Source organism: Xiphias gladius, chromosome 19 (genome assembly GCF_016859285.1).
Source record: "Xiphias gladius isolate SHS-SW01 ecotype Sanya breed wild chromosome 19, ASM1685928v1, whole genome shotgun sequence".
In the NCBI taxonomy this organism is placed as follows: Eukaryota; Metazoa; Chordata; class Actinopteri; order Istiophoriformes; family Xiphiidae; genus Xiphias; species Xiphias gladius.
The window spans coordinates 8972631-8995014 of NC_053418.1; the positions used below are offsets into that span (position 1 = coordinate 8972631).

Consider the following 22384-nt stretch of genomic DNA (forward strand, 5'->3'; position numbering starts at 1 on the left):
TTTTTGGCAATTTTGAACAACTCCTCTCTCCAGCAGCAGAGATGAGAGAAGGAGGAGGAGGAGGAGGAGGGAGTGATGATGTTAGGATGAAGGGAGGTTGGTGGGTGCTTTGGGCCTCCTCATAAAGCCCTATTGTGTATGAAGAGAGAGGAGGGCCCCTCTCATCACAGATGTGTGTGTGTCAGAGCAGTAAGGAGAGAGAGAGAATCGCTGATGCGTTTGAGGCTCTGGTAACAGCCCCCCCTAGTGTTTAAGATGAAGCTTTTGTCATGTGTTGTATTTGTGTTTCAGTGTAAACAGTGAGTTCACAGTTCATGCGGTCATTCCAGGTTCCCTCCTGGTAAACTGAAACTTATTAACTTAGTGTAGACCGCTATTCGATGCTGCACCACACTGCACTGGTCAACAACTTCATGCACACACCTGTGGTCAAAATAAGTATATACTGTACATTTTGAGGCACTCTACTTGAATATTTCCGATATACGCTATCTCATAATTATATTCATACTTCCACTCCACTACATTTCAGATGCAAATATTGTACTTTTTATTCCACTACATTTATTTTAAAGCTTTAGTAACCAGTTACTTTGCAGATTCTGATTATTAATACTAAATATAATCAACATATAAATGATATTGTAGGTGCACCTAGCTGAAAATAATGCACTATACCATACAGTCTTGTTACTATGCAGTAATGCAAGAAATTCTACCTTCATGATGGTTATAAAGTTCAATTTTTGCTGAAACTGTTTTGACTCTCTAAATTAGTTTCAAAAAATTTAATATTGTTGATTTAACTGTGTGGTCATTTTGGAGGCTGCATCACCCAGTATATCTAAATGGGGGTAGGCTAAATAACAGAAACACTTCTCCGTATAATGCAGAACAATTCAACAGCAGCACAAACTGCAGCCTCCAAAATGATCATAGTTGAATCAACACCTCTCTGACATTATAACCATCTTGAAAGTGTGACTGGTTGTGTGTGTGTGTGTGTGTGTGAATGAGTGAGAAAGAGACGTAGAGAGAGAGAGATAAAGAGAGAAAGAAAGAGAGATGGATTGTTGAATCACTCTGCATGAGTATCAGCCAAACCTGGAACAATGACTTCCCTGTTCAGTTCCTCCCCTCGCTGTCCCCCCATGGTTTGTCCCAACATGATCTGTTGTACCAAACGGACAGAACAACAGACCAACGAGAGAGGGAGGATAAAAACAACAACCACGCTGCATGCTTTCAGGTTTTCAGATGCTTGTTTTAATGAGTTTTCATGATCCCCTCCCACAGCTAAGGGCTTTACATTTAGCACAGACAAAAGAAGAGGACAGCGTTTATTGCACAAGATTCATCATAAAGAACCACACACACACACATTAACACACAGCCTTTGAATACATTGATTTTCAACAATAACATTTTCTCTTGGCTATTTGGCAGTTGGCTCCATAAGCATTTTTTTTTTTGCCAAACAGAAAAATACAAAAAAAAAAAAGGTGACCTTTATTTCAGCAACAGAGAAATAAAATTATCCATCAGTATTTTCATACAATCATTACGGTAAGACATATTGATTACGACTGCTTTCACGTCACTACGAGGAAAAATATTTGTTATTACAATAAATAATATTACTGAACCACAGTAATCTCAAATAGGTTGATAATAGATGAGGATATTTTTCAAGTAGCATTTACCAGCAAACACAACAGCAAAAGGCACATGAGTGAGAAGTAAAAACAAACCCTGAATGAAACATGGCACAAAAACATAACAGCACTTGAGATGGATTTGAACAGACTGTGATTCCCAACCTCTTTGGTGGTTGACCCCGTAAAAGTAAATGAAGCAGTGTTCTCTATTCGCAACCCCTTATCACAGGTTACATATCATGTCTACAAATTGTGGGAAGTTCCACCCGAGAGTGATTTCCTGAAAAACTGAACATAAATATGTACAGCAGAAGAATATTTTTCTTCTCTCCTTTCCAATTAAATGTCTTGCGACCCCTCGGATTTATCTTGTGACCAATTCCAGGGGTCCCAACCCCCAGTTTGGGAAGCACTGGTGTAGGGAACACGTGTCAAAGGGAGAATCACAGAGACTGAAAACTGCTTCTGACGTAAAACGCAGACAAATAACCATCCAGTTGTGGGAACCTGACGTTAAGATATAACCTGATGAACATAATGTTTCCACGGAAGGGGAAAAGTAGGTCTGGGTTTACTTGGCGTATGATTCAGTGTTGTTGGGTCATTTAGACTCACAGTGAAATGCAGCAATAGGATATTTTCCTTACATCTAAAAAACACCTTTACACCCAGACCCGATTACAGAAAAAAACTTACACAGGTGGCTCAAGTTATCAGCAAATAGTCTCTCAACCGTCTAGATATTCACCATTCTATTTCCAATAGATACATTTAAAAAGCATGTCACAATATAAATCAGAAATATTTGCTCTTCTCTAGTTCAGATCTTTACACTTCTAGACATGTTCTTACTCTGAACACACTTTCATAGTATAACAGGTTTGGCATTTGGCACAGGAATAAAATATATATTTTACGATAAAACTATACTGCTGGTAATAAACTAAATTAGAATCTATACTGTATAAAAATAATTGGAATATTATAAATCAAAAATCATTCCGTTAAATGGTTAGTTATGGAAGTTACTGCTTTTTATATGACTGTAAACTGCAACCAGCTGCAATCTGGGTCTTCTGGGTTTAAAAGCATCTTCGGCACAAGAGGAGACAGAGATCAACACAAGCTCAAGAAAATCCAGGATGACACCTGCATACTTGCAGTAAACATCAGCTGTGAATGAGAAACAATGTTCTTCACTGAAGGGAGTTATTTTACAGAGCAGGTTTACAAAGAAAGCGAATCAGATAACTTGAAAAAGGCGCTGAAATATCTGCAAAAACGTTGTTAATAAGCAGTCATGAAGGAATCATGTTAAAGACTCTGATATTCAGGTTTTGTTTCACATTAGAAATTGATGATGTATCTCTACGGTGAAGCATCTTTTTCACAGTTATTTGGCTGACTTTATAATCCCACTTTGTGAAGCTGACCCTTGGTCTTGCCAGATGTCTTGATACTGAGCATCAAGGCTCTGAATACACTCCGGCTGTCCAGATGTTAGCGACACTGAGCCTCTGTCAGGCTTTCTCTCTTCTCTCCTGGTTAGCATAAGACACTGATCCAAGTTCAGCTCTCTGTCCCACCCACAGCTGGTTTTATGATGCAGAAAAAGGTCTGCCTTACTCTGATCTGTGTCTGATGCCTGGGAAGCAGGAAGCCACCGCCCTTTCTATATGTCCAGCAGCTCAGTCCGTCTTCCAGACCACATTCAGGGCCTTCACCACCTCCTCATAGATGATGAAAACTATGGCCACATCCAGACACACACGGCCCAGGCGGGGAACTGTCCCTTTATAGAAACTACAGATGAACAGAGACAGAGAGGGGAGGACATAAGATATCAGTGTTCAGCAAAAAGGCACATTTATTGATAGCGGACACGCACTGTATCTATATGCAGTTTTCAGTACATTAAAATTGATTAACATTTTCCAACATCTTTGAGCATATTCTTTAAAAAAACATGAACAATTATACACATAATACTGTAGATGACCATAAGGTTTCAGGAGGTAAACATGTATAGATTTAATTTATATTCAGTGATTTTTGTTTAAAGTTAATAAATATGTTTGATACAAAGGATGAAGTAATGCCAGTAATTGCTTCTCATGCATTGTTAACAACATAACTATAATTTGAGAAAGCAGTGACGGCTTGTTATTATGAAAGGATTAAAGGGACAAGCCTGCTGTGACACCAAACTAAACAAACTGGAGGCATACTTACGCTGCCAGGCCCTCATATTTCAGGATCTTCACAGCACAGTCTAGCGTGCTTTTATATTTATGTGCTTCCAGACCCTTCAGAAAGAGAAGTAAAGACAATGTCAGCAGTCGGCGACAACTTGAGGTCAAATTAAGACACCAGCAAAACACACAAGGAAGAAACACAAACAGTGAACCTGTGCTTTTTAACAGTCTTCATATTAGGTACCTGCATCCGAGTCTTGATGACATCTAGTGGGGTGTTTCCAAATACACTGGCTGCCCCTGCTGTGGCCCCAAAGAGTCCAGTCACCAAGGGATTAATAGCTTTGTTGGGGTTATCGCCTGGTGAAAGGGCATAACAGAAGAGTCAGTAAGTGTGAGTCAGTCTATGTTTAAGCTCAAAACCAGACCTAGTTTTGAACTACCGGACAGGGTTGGTAGCTGGTTAAACCATGCAGGTGATCTGCCAGCACTTTGGACCACAGACAATAGATGTGTCCCAGTTATACTAATATTATATTAATGCTATGCCCTGTGTGCTAATCCTCATATTATACTGCACCCTTATTCCACAAGATATGCTTTGGAGACTCTATTGTTCTTGAGAGTAATGGACTTTACATATTTCTTACAAAGATTAAAAATAATTTTCTCAAGCCCCTGGCAGATTTGGTCTCTTTTGTTAAATTTGTCTTGTTGTAATAACATACAAATGCACACAGTACACAATGTCTTCATGTACACTGACCTTTATACCAGTTCTTGAGAGAGGTCATCACAAAGAACCGAATAGCCTGGTTGGAGCCTTGTTTGAGGACCGTGGCAGTGAGACCCTGGTATGTCCCTCTTAATCCTGTTCAGGCAAAAGAGGGAGAATACATTCCTCAGGCTTTCTTTCAATTAAAGCTAACAACATCATGGTCTGTACTGTGCAGTATACTTAACACTATGTTTTCGGCTGCACTACCCTGTCTGAGCAGTAGATGTCAGGTGAATTACATGTATTGAAGCCGCTCTTTACCTTGCGCTCTGACAATCTCTCTGACTCCGTGGAAGAAACCCTTGTATTTGGGGTTTGCTGAAGTCTGGTCATGAATGAATTTCACCTTGAGAGATTAAAAAAAGAAAAAAGGAACAGGATGATCACCATCCAGAATAGAAAATTATGCTATTACAGAGAAGGGAGACGCAAAAGACGGTGAAATCAACACACCTGTGTAGTCTAGCTCTCTTCGCAGAGACGTTTCAATGAAACCGTGTTCAGTGAATACATAGGGTCCACTATTGATTCATTAACCAACAGTTTCAGAAAGGCAGTAGCATGATTGCTGGCACCAGCACTTGAATAAACATCTACTAGTTAAGTATTTGCTTTCAGTGCCATATTTATATGCTTTGACCATTGTAACTCTTAAGAGAAGAGTACTTTTGTGTGAAGAAAATACTTCTGATTTATGCTAAGTAGATGCTTATCACTGTAATGTCCTGGGAATTTTTTCAGAAAACAACAGTTATAACAGATGTTACAAGTCAGACTTGGAAAAGCAATTTACTTATTTTGTCCATATTACCTGATCGTCCTGGCGGGGCACCTAGTGTGCATGACTCTAAAAATCAACACAAATGAAATCAGAAATCTGACCACAGATCAGTGAGTAACATACCTTGACAGTTTCCATGGGACAGACCACCAAAACAGCCTCCATCACCCCAGCCCCGAGTCCACACAGCAGGCCTCTGGTGCTGTCCAGTCGACCAGACTCGTCCTTTGCACGGTTACTGAGGAACTCAAACACCCCGAACCTGAGGAGGAGAACAGAGTCAGCATGGAATTATGAGAACAGCAAAAAAATCAAGCAAACAGATTTTTGTGAAAGCAGACGTTAATTCTGTTTATTTTATTACTACAGGGGTCCAACTTTTGAAATTACACAGTCAATTTGAGTACATTTCTGTGAAACAGATCTATGTGACATTTTAAGGAAAATATTCTTATTAAGATCATCTGAGTCTTCAATATTGCAGCCTGGAAGTAACATTTTCAAACTTTCGTGTTTGTACGTTTGTCCCTATTTGTTTGAGATTAATTTCTTTTCTTTAAGGCCGAGATATTAAACTACTCTGTAATTGGATTATGCTGTTTTAATCATCTGAGAGTATATTCGGTTTAATGTGTGTCTAATAAAAACGCTTTAGTAAACAAATAAAGTAAAAACAAATAGATGGTGATATTGCAGGGACATAAAATGAGGTTCCTTGTATTAAGACATTATCACTATACCTATAGCATATAGTCTGTAGTGATAGGTGTATGTGGCAAAAAAGGGCCTCATATCGCAAGATAATTACGCTGCCCCCATCAGCAGAAATCAGAGAGGAGAGGAGGACATTTGAGCAGACATTAAACTAGTTTCCTCTTCATGTCTCACTGAGTACAAATAAAAGCACAACCCGGATGCACCTCAAGGCAAAAGACTTCCTTCTAACTCGGATTTTTGTGGAGAAAAACCGCTGAAAGTGCAGAATGTGCTTAAGGCTTTTACGTTATTGTCCTGCCTACTTCCTCGTTAAAGATTCGCCACTAAAAGTGCAGTGTCTGAGTAACCAATGAGAAACCAGGAACAGCTGCAATGGATGCCAGCCCAGAAAGAGAGAGAGGTGTGGCTTATGTTTCTCTACAATCAGAAAATGTTGTGCCAGAGAGCCCTTTACAAGAAGGGTTATTTATAGATGGAATTGAATTGTGGTGAAGGCAGGACACTGCCCGGTACATTTAGCAAAGGGGTGGGGGAGGACAGACACTTGCTCTTGATGCATGCTTTGTCTTTTCATAGTCTGCTTGAACCATGTACCTGCTATCGCCAAAGGTCTGGCCAGAACAGAACACAAATCATCTCTTATCCTCGGCTCATGTGGTTTTATTTTTCTACGCCATCTGACTTTCCTTTGAAAGAATTTCCTCCCCTCATTAACCTTCCACATTTGCTCCTCTGTCTTCCTCCTCACACAGATTTAGTTTGTTTTGAAAGACAGACGCCACGCAATTAACCTGACTCCGACATGTAAACATAAATCCATTCGCCTCTGTCTTTATGCACACCAATCGCTGACTACAGACGGATTTTTAGCTTTGGAAAGAGTAGAAAATAAAAAAGTGTACTTCCCTACAGCATGCTTAGACTGCACAGAGAAGGCAGTGCACTTAATAACTAACCTTGCGCAACGAATGCTATTCATTAAAAGCTGCTGGAGAGAAATATGCAGCTGTCAGGCCTGCTCCTTTGCCAATTTACTCTCCAGATTCCCCCTATCCATTTAACAAGCAAACTATCACTGTCACATTGTGTTTTGGCCGACATCCATAGTCAGAGATAAGTCATTCTGGACAGTAGAGTGCTGCCCAATCTTCATTAGTGGGTCTTTCTACAAGGTCAATTCTGCAGATGAGAAGAGGAGGTGAAGGAGAGACGAGAAGAGTGGGCTGGATAAGAAAGGAGAGAGAAGAAAAGGAGGCTGGGTAGACAGGAGAGGGGGATGAAGACATGGATGAAGGGTTAAGAGGAGGAAAAGGTCAAACGCTCTCTTGTCTGTCCCTCTCATACTGTCCTGACAACTCTCCAGTAGACTGTATGGTGCATGATGATGCACAGGCAATCAGTTAATGGGAATGGGGAGAAATAGGGTTGGGGAGGCAAAAGAGCGATAGGAAGGGAGGAGGGGAAAAAAGATAGAGGAAGTGAGAAAAGAACGGATCGAACAAGCGACTCAGGGGAAGCGGTGGTCAATGGAAACGTGCCAAGGTATTCTCCATAAATCAAAGCTAACTGTCTAATCTTAACAGCATTCGATCTCTCCATCATGTTTCATTTTTTTTTAATTTTCCTGTTCGTTTTCTGCTATATTCCCTAAGTTATTGGTTTCCAACCTTGGGTTTAGGGACCCCGTCATAGGATCGCAAGATACATGTGAGGATTCAGGAGATGATTAATATGATAGAAAGCAGAAAAAACATATTTCTGCTCTGCAAAAACATGTATATATTTTCAAATTTGCCTCTAATCTTTGCTTTTTTCCTTGTAAATTACTGGATAGTTTTACCTCTTTATGTTTATAGAAAGCATTAAAATAAAAAAAGGGAAAACATGTTTGATTGAACAGGTCACAACCCATAAACACTATGTAAACTGTAATGATGACTCGCAAGTAGACATAGCTTTGTTTTAAGGGATCAGAAGCTGAAATGGTTGGGAACCATCCATCCATCCATCCATCCATCCATCCCTCCAACTCTTCCACTTATTCGACTCCAGATAAGTGGGAGAGTCACAGTGGCAGCAGGTTAAGCAAGGTAGTCAAGACGTCCCCTTGAACATAGACTGACTGGTAAGCCGAAAGCTTTGCCTACCGGCTCTGCTCCCTCTTCACCACAATGGTCCAGTACAATGCACACTTTAATGCTAACACTGCACCAATCCACTTGTCTAACTCACATTCCATTTTACCCTCACTCATGAACAAGATCCCAAGATACTTAAACTCCTCCACTTGAGGCAACAAACTGCTCCCAACCTGAAGGGAGCAAACCACCCTTTTCCAGGAGACAACCATGACCTCCGACTTAGAGATGCTAATTCTCGTCCCAGCCACTTCACACTCGGCTGCAAACCATCCCAGTGCTGGAGGTCAAAGTCTGACAAAGCCAACAGAACCACGTTGTCTGTAAAAAGCAGCAAGGCAATTCTGAGGTCCTGAAACCGGACACACTCCTCCATCTGACTGCACCTTGAAATCCTGTCCATGAAAATCACCATCAGGATTGGTGAGAACGGACAAGCCTGGAGGAGGCCAATACCAACTGGAAACGTGTCTGAGTTCCTGCCATGAACAGAAACACAACTCTCGCTGCAGTTAGATAAGGACTGGATGGTTCATTGTAACAGCCCGTTGCCCCATACTCCCGCAGTGTCCCCAACAATACCCCCTGAGGGACACGTTCATAAGCCTTCTCCAAGTCCACAAAATACGTGTAGACTGGATGAACAAACTCCTACGACCCCTCCAGTAACCTTGCAACGGTAAAGAGTTGGTCCATTTTTCCACGCATTTCTCCTCCTGAATCCGAGGTTGGATGATAGGTCAGAGTGTTCTTTCCAGCACCCTGAAATAAGCTACCCGAATAATTGGAGCACACCCTCCAGTCCCAATTTTTAAATATGGGAACCACCATCCCAGTCTGCCAGTCCAAAGGCACTGTGCCCCGACCTCCATGCGGCACTGAAGAGGCATGTCAGCCAAGACAGTCCAAAAAAGTCCAGAGCATTCAGCATCTCTGAGCAAATGTCATTCACATCTGGCGCCTTGCCACTTAGGAGCTTTTTGAATACCTCAGTGACCACTGCCCGCGATATTAGTGAAGCTTCCCCCAAGTCTTCAGACTCTGCCTCTCCTCAGAGGACACGTTGGCCGTGTTCAGAAGTTCCTCCAAGTGTTTCTTCCACGGCCTAACGATATCCCCAGTCAGAGTCAGCAGTTCTCCTTACCAGTTGAACACAGCCCGCGCCAAGCCCTGCTTTCCCATCCTTAGGGTGTCTGATGATTGTCAGAACTTCCTTAAGGCCAACCAAAAGTCTTTTCTCGATAGCCTCCATAGCATGTCCAAACTCCTCCCACACCCTGGTTTTTGCTTTGGCGGTCGGGAACCACCAGCCTAAATAACTGAATCTAAATGTATATACCCAGCAGACAGCAGATTACATACATTTTTATACACAATGTTGTCACCAAATAAGCAGAAAGAGGACATGGCTTAATCCTCTGTACTCCTCCATGTCATATTTCCCAAGAGAAAACTCTCCTTAGAGCAGAAACAAAACCATTTAGACTCCCTTTGGAAAGGGTGCTGAAGGTTGACTGACATACTCGTATGTGCACACACACAAACACATGGACACACACACACAAACACTGTACATAAACACCAGTACCAACACAAGTCTCCCTCTCTGTACCCCTATTGAGACCCTGCCAGTGTTTGAGTGGCATCTTTGCTCCGCCTGGCTGGGCTTGTCTCTCCATCGAACAGACAGGCTCTACCCTCCAGCATTACACACACACACACACAAACACACACACACACACACACACACACACACACACACACACACACACACACACACACACACACACACACACACACAGAAAGAAAGAGAGGGAAGGAATGAAAGAATGAGAAAGAGAACAAAAACGGTGACAATAAAAGCGTCTGACTTCATTTTGTGCAATGTGTGTGTGTGTGTGTACGTGTGTGCAATGTGCACACTTATCTGGAAATAAATGTCATGGCTGTGAAAGAATAACGTAATTATACTGAAGGCTAGTGTGGCATTTATGCCTTGCACTGTGGGTAATGGACTAGAATAATTGGAGTGTGTGAGTTAGTGGTTCCAGGTAGAAGATCATAATGACTTAGCTAAAAGTGTTCAATTTATTCCAGCCTTTAGTGCACACATATACACGCTTATACAGTTATTTAGTTATTATTATTAGTTAATTATTGGAATATGTACATAACATATAAAAAGTGTTTGTGTGTGTGTGTGTGTGCGTGTGCGTGTGTGCGTGTGCATGTGCGTGTGTGTGTGTGTGTGTGTGTTTGTGTGTGTGTGTGTGTGTTAAGGCACATGTTAATTTGGGGAGGTTGCATAATAACACACTGGTAAAGTGGTGAACAGAAGGATTTTACGTAAAGTTTATGAGTGTGTCTGTGTACAGTGTGCGTCAGCTCTGCTGCTACTATTTATTTTGAAGATCAAACATTATAGATAAATATAATACTCCAAATCACCTGAAAGTCACTGATTAGAGAGAAATACTGAAAAGCTACCCAGAAACTGGTGTTTTTACTGTCTTTATTTAGTCATTTCTAATTTTACTAATTGGGATGAATCAAGCCTGAACTCATCTTGTCCATTAAGAACATGCTTAGAAATCACATGTAACAGTGTAACAAGTTCTTCAATCAATTTCTCTCTAAGTATATTTAAGATTAGCAGCTTTTTATCTTCACATACCTGGAATTTCATATCACAATTTGTAACTGTACTTGAGTAAATGTATTAGTCTTGTACATATACTTAAATATTTCAGAGTCCTTTCAGTTATTTTACTTGCCTGACTGCAGATTTGGGTATGGAGCCATACAGCAGTGAGCTGAGTCCTCTGTACAGTCCTTTGACACCGTGACTCTGTACCGTCTGTTTCACACAGTCACCTGGAGGAACACACACACGCATGCACACAAACACACACAAACACACACAAACACATACACACACACACACACACACACACACACACACACACACACACACACACACATTATAGAATGTCCAAAATGATTGAACACTAGATAATATGTATTACTATACAATTCAGTGTTTTGCAGTTTGACCATACAGCACTCATACTTTCACATTCAATGAATTTTGAAAAAAAAACCACTGGTAATTCTTCTCAACAGCATAATCAATCAATAGTAAACCGTGTTTTTATTCTTTATTCATTTACTTATTTTGCCCAGTGTCATTCAGGATTGAACCACCCTTATGAATAATACATCCAGGAATACACCTAAAACATCTGTCCTTTGCTTTTGGTTCATCAACATCACACAAGGGAAAAGGCAACTCAATACTTTGTTAGTCTAATCATTTATGTCATGGGTAAACTGAACCACGGGCTAATTTCCCCAAAAGTTGTTGTTTTTCTTCAAACTTTCTTCTGGCTCTTGGCGACATCAGCCCAGTAATCCATTTTGTACGAGCTAGCCAAACGCACAAAAGCAACAGCTGTCAGGAGCACTCATTACCGTGGTCTCCGATCCTCAGAGCTCCAGCCAACAGTAACAGATCCTGTGTGTGTGTGTGTATGTGTGCTAGTATGCATGGATGGTGAATGTGCATGTGTGCATTGGTCTGTTCTAAGTCATATAAACAGGCACAGTGACAGCTTGCCAGAATCCCTAATGTACCTGGGGATGATGGGTAATGAGATAATGAGCTCCTGAGAGAGGTAGAGAGAGAGGATGAAGAACAATATATAGAGAGATAGATAGATAGATAGATAGATAGATAGATAGAAGATGGATGGATGGATGGATAGATGGATATATATTCCTTTAATGCCCTCATGTTTATTGGTTTTTAATTGTGTTTACGTTTTTTTTTTGCATGTGTGATTTATGTTGTTTTGCTGCAGAAAGAACTTCAACTTGTAAGACAATAAAGGTCTAAACGGGTCATACCCATGTTTTTTCAAACAACAATTTCCTCTGGTGTGACTTTTGCTGAATTTAAAAAATGAAAAGGAATGAAAAGGATATTATTTTATATTAATGGTGGGTGTCTGAGCTGGCAAATATTTGATATCAAATTAAATCCCACTTTCAGCTCAATATATTGGCAAAATAAAGGAAGACTTTTAAAAAATGTTCTAACAAGTCATACTCACCTACTCCTCTGTATTTAGGTGGATTGGCCTTCTCATCCAGCTGTAACTGGGTCTTGACATACTCTGTGGGAAAGGTGATGCAGATCTCTATGCCACCTGCAATTCCGCCTGAGAAACACAGAAAGCCACCAGTCATTCATATGAACAACATAAAGAATAGGCATAAATCAACCAATTAAAAAGCTGAAAAAAAACTGAGGATGAAAAATAAACAGTTCTCTTACTGGTCAGGCAGCTTTAGTGACATATAGCCTGAACTTAGCATACCATGTCTGCCTGGCTGCAGCCTTAACATAGCCAATGCCCTGTCTCCCTTATGAATTACAAGGAGGTGTTATTACGTCATGGATCATTGCAATGACTCCCCAAATGGCTGTCTCTCATTAACCGTTAAAAGCACTGCTGCTGTTGCAGGAAGGGTAACGAGCCAGGCGAAGATTAATCCATTTCTCCTGCCACAGCTAAACTACACAGTGACTGTGCTTTCAGAGGGATGCCCCTTAAGTGCTGGACTAATTTCTGTACCATACAGTAAGTGTTTGCAGAAAAGAAAATCTGCAGAGAGAAAGCAAGAAATCGAGTCAATGAATGAACATGTGAGTGACTGTTGGAGGGTGCAGCTGGAAATTCGCCACAGTTGATGAGTGGAGTAGATAAGGACAAGTGTCCAAAACCAAGCTAATGCAAAACACAGATGAGTCACGAGGGGAAGGAGGGGGGATGAAGAAAGGGCTGACATTAATTAAATTATCTTCTCAGTCTGCAGGGAGGGGCTCCATTACTCAGGCCAAGACCCTCCATTAACTCAGCGAAACAGACACACACACGCGCACACAAGCGAGGGAGACACACACACGCATCATGCCACGTGTTTCAACAGAAAAACCTCACAGAATTGTAGCTGATTACTGAGTCCTACAATCATATTTTCTTAAAATATGGGAATGAGAATATTTCACCTGTTTCTCTTTCCAATCAACTGTTTTCAAGATTTTTCCAAAATTGCCATTTTTATTATCCAAGCACAGAAATCTCATCACTCTTGGTTCTTGTTCAGATGAAATGAGTCATTTCTATTAAATTCTTGAAATAAGAGAACTGAGGACACAAGTAAAATGTTTCTTTTGTTTAAAGAATAAGAAGTAATAATGGCTGAATATGAAATTAAGCAGCTGTTGCTACTGGTATATTATTGTGCATTTTATATTTCTCAATATATTCTGACTCGTTCCACATACATACATTCACTTATGAATTTACATAACTGTCATTTATTGCTGCAGTTTGGCACCCCTCATATGTCACTGCTGCCAACACAACTTTTATCACCCTCGCACCTTTTCAGCATCACCCCAACCTAAGATAAAAATATATATTTAACCCATAGCATAGAGGGGGGGGGGCTACAAGTGGATGACCTTGCAATGCAAGCTAAATACCTAAAGTTTCGATAGACACTAAGTATACATAACACTAGGAATATCTTTTTGATATTATGTTGTAACCATTTTTGCATAACCCACATCTTATCTGTTTCACAGCCTAAGAAGCCTGTGACTCATCTGCTTCTCTTTAAATACATCTCCTCCTCTGTGATTGCAGCTGATTTAATAAGGAATATAAATAAGGGGCAAAAGTTTTTACTTGAGACTGCACAACTTTTTAAGATACTCATTTGTCATCTCCATATGATTGTATTATGACAAAATTCTAATATTTAAATTTTGTGATCAATATCTTTGGCATTAAATGCATTACAGCACTAGATTTTAAATACCTGAAAATGTATATTTTCTGAAAATTATATTATATTATAGTATTTTGGTCTACCTGAACATTATATCACCATGTATTTTAATCACATGAACGCAATTTCACTTTGTAGCATGTGATTTGGAGTATTTCAGTTAACATCAGTACATCAATAGTGAGATCATTCTGTGACGATTGGCGCAGTATTAATTTAGTGCTTACAAACCCATCATTGATTATACTTGGACTCACCTAATCACCACTGTTCATTAAAACTGTGAGCACCACACAGCGGAATCATGACACTCATGTGATCTCACGCACAATCTCTGTAACACACACACACACACACAAATATAAATCACCGGGCTAGTGAGCTATAAGTCTTCTAATCCTGGTAAAATGGTAAGTAAATGTTGGCCAACTGAAACGTAACAGAAATCACATGCTCCATTCCAGCAACCGTGATCCAGGATCAGTGGGTCAGTGTGTCTGGGAGAAAAAGAGATAATAAACCTCATTCATCTGTTTTCGGCCAAGACTGAGCAGCATGGGAAAACCGACGGGCAGTAACTCTCAAGCAGCGACTCAGCAACAGATATAAACACATGATCAATCCTCATCAGACACACGGCGCATGTGGAGGAGAAGCAGCTTGTTTGTCTTCTAGGCCATTTTGCAGCCTGTGTAGCTGCCAAACGTGGGTTACATGACCAAAAATGGCCATTAATCTTTATCTTCACAGGCTCGCTCTCCTCTCTTGTTCTGAATTTTTCTCTCATCAGCACCTTCCTTCCCCTCTTCTCACCCCCCAACTACTCTTCTCCACACTGTGTCATAAAATCAGCGCATCCACATAGATCTCTGACACTTGATATTACACAAAAAGAAATAGAAATGGCATTGGAGTGATATCAGAGGCAATAAAAAACAGGGTAGTGCCTGCCTCTACAGACCATTAAGAACTTGAAACTTCCACAAGCTAAGCAGCAGTTTAATAAATCAGACATATACTGACTAAGTTGATGTACTGTTTAAGGGTAACACTCACTCTCTGGCCAGACAGGGTAAGTTTATTATAAAACCAACGCCCTAATATATTCAGTTTAAAATCACATAGGACAAAGAAAAGCAGAAAATCCTCACAATTGAGGAGGTGAAATTAGGTAATGTTTAGTATTTGTGCTTGAAAAATGCCCTAAATGGTTAATCGGTTATCAGAATATTTAATTGATTTTCTGTTGAACAACAAACTGTTTCAGCTCCAGTGTACTCATACTTTTGAACACATGTTTAACAACACATGTAGAAAACACAGTATATACTGCATGCACACGTTCGCCCACATATTCATGAATGCAGGATGCTCGAAAACAAATTTGCAGCCCCTTTTTTTTTAATCCAGTACAGCAAGGCACAGAGGAAGCCAGGTGAGCAGGCAGACGGCCAGCTGACGGGGAGGGACAGTCCTGTCTGCTTTGGTGACTCTAATGAGCAACCAACACATCTGGTCTACTTAGAAACGTACTTTTTCTAAGGAAAAACCGACAATCCAACACTGTCTCTGAAGTTGGCAGGTTCTAAACATATTTGAAGCTCCATTTCCTTCAAAAAAAACAAAAACAAACATTTTTGACTTGCAGCATAGCAAGATGCTTTGGCCTGCTACGTTGTTGAGTAGCTGTGGAATAAAGATTCTATTTCAGTGATTCCATCTTCAACTAAGTTCAAATTCAAACAATAAAACTCACACAAAACAGTCAACAATGTGTATCTACATACTGTATGTGGTTGTGCTTGTGTGTATATGTGAATGTTCCTGCAAATTAAGCAGTTTTGCAACAGAATCTATCTATTATTTATCCAGATGTTCCTTATTTAGATTATTATCTCTCAGTTTAAATTCTCTGGAGTCTGAGGGAAAGATGCCATTATGTCCACATCTCCAGTCCAAATGGAGAACATAGCCAGAGGACTGATGTACTTCAAACATGAGGTGTCCTATTAATAGAGCTGTAATATTTCTGTTTGCCTCGCGCAAAACATGAAAAGAATTATTCATCTGACGTCTGGCCTTTTAGGCTTCGTCTGTCCTGAACAACACTCCCCAATGCTGTACTGATGCTTAATTACAGGAGGGATGTTGATTAATTTTACATGGAAACTGTTTTAACTGCTTGGAGCGCTGCAGCGTGCAGATTGTACACTGATTTACATAAACAACTACGCACAGGTTGTTTGACCGTGTGTACAGATGCATACGAGACTGCCAGGCTTTTTACAGTTGAGGGATAAAACCGGAGGGTTTCCATGCTTTAAATTTACATTAATTACATAATTTGTTGATGATTACCTGCCTTGATTGATGACCAGTCAGTTAACTTAACATAACAGCTATTTTTACAACAGAGTACACTACAGAGTGTATACTGAGTCTGCTTTCTGATTTTGCCCAAGTTACGTTATTACGTGTTCGTGCAATTGTGAGAATTTGAAAACTGTTCTTTGTTTGGTGCATGAAGTAAAATCCTACATCTAATATTCAAGCATTAATTGCTATTAAGCAGTGATCAGTATTCACAAACTACACTGTCTAAATTTCAAACCCCCAAAACAAAGAATAAACAGATTTTGTAAAAAGGACTGTGTGAATTTGAAGGTTAGTTTGATTTAAAGTATCCCTCAACTCTGCAGTTCCTCTCAGCTCTACAGAGCATTTTAGCTTCTTTCAGCTCTTTGTCTGGTTTGGCAACTTTACTTTTTTGGTTCTGTCTCTCTTTAGCATGGTTACGAGATGCAGAAAGCAGCTGTTTTCAATGAAAAAGATCTAAAAACTTTCCAGGACCAAAAAGCGGACAGACAAAAGTTAGCTACTAGCTGTAGTGGACCATTTAGCAGCTAAAGAGCCGGATATTTCCCTCGGGACCACACAACCCCATCGCTCATAGTATGACGCTGATTGCGAAAATAGTTATTCAAGGTCTTTAAACGATTGTTGTTGGGCAACCATCTCTCAAGTCTAAGACAAGGTAATTACTTGAAAATTATTTAATAAAATTTATAGCAACTCCTCTGATTGATTTTCTCAAACAAGCTTCAAGTCTCTGCAAGTCCATTTCTGCACAGTAGTGAAATGAACTACACTCAGGGGTTGACAGAAAGAAAGAAAATCAGTCTAAAAACTTTAGGCATGTTTAAGGAAATGGTAAGCAAAATGTTCGGTAAACTGATTTGTAATAAATGAGATAAAACATGCAAAACCACCAGTGTGGTGCGGTGATGAATCTCCGAGAAATTCACAAATGAAACAATGAAGAAAAGACCAAAAATATAATATTAAGCCGACCATCATATAGGCAAACCGTATTTTACTGCACTCATTTCTACACTCCTGTTTGCTTGTGTGTCCATGGCTGCATTATACCAACATCTAGCTGAAAAGCTGTTACAGTGGGGGCGGCTGGGAGGCTGAACAGAGGGATGCACTGTGATTTATTATCTTGCCTCCTGGTTCTCAGGGTCTGCAACGAGCAGAAACAGTGTATGGGAGTAGACCGTGTGTGTCGCCTGTGACACGGGGAAACGGGGAGTAAGCCATAGTTTGACGAGCCCTCTGAGCCTGAGAGGAGACAGCCACTCACAAAACCTAACTGGCTGCCCCGAGGCTGGAGAGAGAGGAAAAAAAGAAAAGAGAGCAGGAGAAGTGACAAAAAAGAAGGCTGTCTCAGTAGTAAACCCAATCTATCATGAAATGGAGATTTAAAAAAAGGAACTTTCTCTCTCTGTCCATCCCTCTGCTGCTCTGACTCTACTCTCCTCTGAGCAGAAAGGTTATAAATGAAATCCAGAGCAGTGTATGAATGCACAGCAGCCAGCAAATCAAGACCAGGGACCCATTTAGACCACTCTCTCACCCTCAGGCCTCACACAGATAAAACTCTCCCTCGTACCGTGTCTCAACCTCATCACCAGTGGCTGTTGAGAGAAGAGTTGAACTAACCAATGGCAGCAAAAAGAGCTCATCGCTGGCCTCTAAAAGCTTTGGAAACGTGCAATGTGCACCCCTCCTCCCCAACCACTGTCTATATGTGGGGGTCTCTAATCCAATAAGCTCTGACCTTCTACTTCCTGCTTTGTCTACTCCACAGCCATCGGGCATGTACAAGTGCCTCGCTCTCTCCCCATAGACATTCTGCTAACCATAACAGATAAATCTAAAGTAGCATGAGCATGTCAGAACTGCAGAGGAGGTGTCAACTGTATTTATGAACTGCCATAGCTGAGTGAGAAGAATTTGTATCCAGACAATATAAAGCTGCGTTTTTTAATGGACGATATCTTGGGTCAGACTCAGAGAGGCAGTATATCTATCACTGAGTCACCCCCAGTGATGCTCTGACACACTTTCATTTCCAAACTTTTGAACGACAGCGATAAATCAATGGTTTCTTGACAGTGAGGCTGGGAGGAGTCAGAGGGTGCACAGAGTTGAGACAGAGGGAATGTAATCATGCTGTGGTTGCCAAACGGGACAGACAGGCTTGAGACAAGCAAAACGCCACAGTGAAGGGGAACAGGGCGCAATACTGGGCCATATCCAGTCAATCAGGCTGCACAGGGCTGGTGGGGGAAGGGAAAGGTCTCATCATGGCCACGTTTCCATTTATCGGCAGCTGACAGGGTGACATGAGTCAGGAGAGGAGGTTTTCTTTTTTCTTTCTCCTCCTCTCAATCCACCTCTCCATCCATATACCGTAACGCAAAAGTAATATGTAAATTTGGGGCATTTATAAAGAATCTTTTACCCCTGTTTAAGTATTTTGTCTTGTGCTTTATTCCTGCCGGGTGTTATTGTTTTGTCATTAATGTATGGTATATGTTGATTGTACTTCAAATCATGTAACAATGGTGTCAAGTCATTAATCTAAGTCTGAATCTGAATTGAAAGGGAGGGCGTAAATGTATATTAAACTTTTCTGTCATTTACAGCAGCCGACACCAGCTTCAGCATATGTAAACACTGTAAACACTAACTTAGATGATTTCACTTGGCATGTATGCAAACAGTATAGAGCTGAAACATGAATTGATAATCGATTAATCATTTCAGTCAGTTTTCAGTTTTCAGAAATACCAAACATTTGCTGGGTTTAGCTTCTAAAATGTGATAATATGATGCTTTAATTTGTCACATATGATCATAAACTAAATATTGGGGGTTTTACAAGCAATTTGAAGATGTTACCTTTGGCTCTGGGAACTTATAAAGGGCAATTTTCACTATTTTTTGACATTTGATAGCCAAAATGGTCCATCCATTAATCAGGAAAATAATCAGTACAATAACTAAAACAATCGTCAGTTGCAGCTGCAAAAGAGTTTGTTTTTAAACTTCAATCAAAAGGAATTCATTCAGAAGGATAAAATATTCAGCATGTAACTGTTGCCAGAGCACAAGGCTGAAATCAACAGTGCGCTGCCAAATACCAGCATGTAGCCTTGATACAGGAGCACCTCAGAGAGCCTCTTCATCAACTGGAGCTGCTGCATCCTCATCTTCATCACAAGAGGGGGCCGGGGGGGTTTGAGGGGGGAGCAGAGCAGCAGGAAAGATGGACGGGGGTACTGAACCTGAATGACTGAAGTAGCACTGAACCAATCAGTCAATCAATTGATCTGTTAAAAAATATAATGACTAACCAATAACCAACCCTTGCTGGCCACACCTTCAGTGCAAATATGTTTTCTTATTTCTCTGTATCATATCAATATAATAACAACAACAATAATAATAATAATTTGTTTTTTTCGCTGCTGTTTAAAATGAGCAAATCTTTTGGCTCTCCTTAGTTATATATTACCGGTTCTGACATTTTATTTGAATACGTGGTTAACCCATTACTCCAAAACTAATCAACTGATTGGTCAACAGCTAAAATATTTATTAGTTTCATCCCTAGCTTGAAGCCTTGAGGTGACAGAATAGCAAAACGTTTTCTGCTTCTGTCACGGCATCAGAGAGCAGAACCACCAATAGATTGGTCACAAATGGACAGAACAACAATAAAGGTTAGGTCTATTTAACAGCTGTCCAGGAGCTTTTCAATCATATCGCCTGATCTTCATCAGCAGATTGATTTTGCCCAGCTCTGAACAAGAATTCCTTAAATTTCTCAGGAAAAAAAATACATTTTAAATATGGGTGGGGGATCATTTGCTGATGATTATGTGACATTTGATAGTTCAACAGTAAAGATGTTTTTGATGTGTTGCATCGTCTCAGTCCTCTTGCTCGATGCTTTGATCGCCGCCACCACACACCCACACACACACACACACACACACACACACAGGAGACCTTTCCGGAATGGCTCCAGTTACTGTCCCAGGAGCGAGTGTCCCCTACACCGCTGGATTCATCACTCTGCTCTAATAGCATTATGTAAAGTGCATTAGAGGTGATCTTTAGATCAGGGGGAGAAAAGCACATCAGTGCAGCAGCTAAGATCTGACCACGACAGGACAGGCCCGTTTGCCAGAGCGCAGGGACATGAGAAAAACAAAACAAAATGCAAAAAAAAAAACAAAAAACTATTGTATGGTGTGGTAATCCTGTTTGCAGTAGAGCTTATTTTTTGGGTTTCAACTATTTTCACTGCAAACAACAACACAGGCCTGAGAAAACATGTTATATCCTCATACTGTTTTCTACTAAATTATAGCGTGTATGCGTAAAATGCAGTGACGGGTGTGAGAAAACGCATGTTTTCCTTAACTCCACGCCGACTTGGTGGTTTGCCGTTTTATCTTTACAGCTACCAGCTTTCCAGCAGACCACAAGCCAGTACAGTGCACACCCACTTTGATTCGCTGCGCACCAGACACAAGCCTCCACAAAGTATCTGCGAACAGTGACACTGTTCTGTTCAACTTTGGCTTCAGTTGTAACTCGCAAAGGCGGTGTCCCTTTGGACCAACTCTGACTTTCCCGTGAGATAAAATTGTGATGAACTTACCTGCCAGAATCGCCTTCCCGGGGTGAGTTAATTTCGCTTTCCCCGCCGGCGCCGCTGCCGCCAGACACCGTGGTCTGGGGAAAGGGCTGATAAATGTGCCTTTGTCCTGCATAATTACCAGAAAACACACAGTGAAATCTAGAGAAAAGGCTTCTATTCTAACGAGGTTTATCTTCTGGCAGGTGGCTTGCAGTTCTTGTCAGGTAGACCGGAGCGCGCGGCACATGGACGGCTGCTGTCCAAACGCGCTTTCCTGGATGTAGGTGGTCTCTGGCGCGTCCCGAGACTCCGGCGGATCTGTGTTTACAGTGGGCGGACACTGGGACCGTCAAGGAAGTTGGGATTTTCCATATAATCCAGTAGCTGTTATTTGTCACTATGGTAACGCGGCGTCACGACAGCAGCACGTAAGAGAGCAGAGCGAACCGGAAGCGAGGAGGGGCGGACGAAGAGTCGTCTCCGCGCACTGCTGCCGCGTGGAACCGTCGTGGCGATCTCCCCGCGAAAGCGAGTCAACTCAAACAACGAGCGAGCCCGATGCGTGGCGGCGGTCAGCAGGTGGCACCCTGGGTGTTTATCCGAGGGGAGGTGAGCCACTTTTGTTCCGCGGCAGGAGAAAGGTGGGGCGCAGCCTTCTCCTTCGACGGGTGTTGGCGAATAAATGCGCCCCAGCGAGCAAGAATAAAAACCGATTCAACCTGTTAGTCTTTCACGACAAAAACCTGAAGCGTTTCCCCAGCAGCAGACATGGGAAAGGTCCAGGCCGCACCCTCTGCAAACAAAGAGGCGGCAGCCCCCGCAGCGACAGAGACCATCAATCGGGTCCTGGGAGCTTGGTTGACAAAATGTCAGTCTGGGTCATGCAACAGGATGGAAGTAAAGGTGGGGCAGAAAATCTCGGAGCCAAAAAAAAGACATGTGTAAACAAGTGTAACCCCCCCCCCCCAAACCTGCCCTGCCAAAAAAAACAAAAACAAACAAAACACAGAAAACCGGGTCCGAAACCACCAGAGATCTTTTATATCTTTCTCCTAATGTGAATGAAGGTGGGTAGGTGGGTGGGGGGGCAAACAACAGTGTGTAAACTTCATTCCTCTTCCTGTATGCAGCTGCGCAGATAAAGGGAGTGCTCCGTGTGCAGCTCGGGTTTTTTCTTTTTTTTTTTTTTTTGCGGTGCGTTTTGACAAATCCAAAGCTGACGCCGAGGTTGGACGGGGCTCAGTGTACCGTTCAGGGT

The 22384-nt window shown here is 41.3% G+C and overlaps 1 protein-coding gene across 2 annotated transcripts; it reads right to left on the reverse strand.

Annotated features, from left to right (window-relative positions):
• Nucleotides 1–1252: 1252 nt before the first annotated feature.
• On the reverse strand, nucleotides 1253–22050 carry si:dkey-178e17.1 (tricarboxylate transport protein B, mitochondrial). Of its 2 annotated transcripts, XR_005709607.1 has the most exons (10): nucleotides 21148–22050; nucleotides 12380–12487; nucleotides 11042–11141; nucleotides 5536–5674; nucleotides 4893–4977; nucleotides 4620–4724; nucleotides 4098–4213; nucleotides 3891–3964; nucleotides 3285–3461; nucleotides 1253–2831 (listed from the first exon to the last, which is right to left on the reverse strand). XR_005709607.1 is itself a non-coding variant. In XM_040156467.1 (9 exons), exons 1-9 carry the CDS (start codon nucleotides 21257–21259, stop codon nucleotides 3347–3349), a joined length of 954 nt encoding a protein of 317 aa, XP_040012401.1. In that variant the 5' UTR covers nucleotides 21260–22050; the 3' UTR covers nucleotides 1253–3346. The 2 variants fall into 2 exon arrangements, 1 of the variants encoding a protein (XP_040012401.1); XM_040156467.1 differs by having other exon boundaries at nucleotides 1253–3461.
• Nucleotides 22051–22384: the final 334 nt, after the last annotated feature.

Bases quoted from the DNA above. Each gene is read 5' to 3' on its own strand.
- si:dkey-178e17.1 (XM_040156467.1), bottom strand. From the start codon at position 21,259: ATGCAGGACAAAGGCACATTTATCAGCCCTTTCCCCAGACCACGGTGT. The intron at 5,675-11,041 runs GCAAGTAAAATA...TCTCCTCCTCAG, and splicing joins ATACCCAAATCTGCAGTCAG to GTTCGGGGTGTTTGAGTTCC. The intron at 4,214-4,619 runs GTCAGTGTACAT...CCCTTTCACCAG, and splicing joins TCTCAAGAACTGGTATAAAG to GCGATAACCCCAACAAAGCT.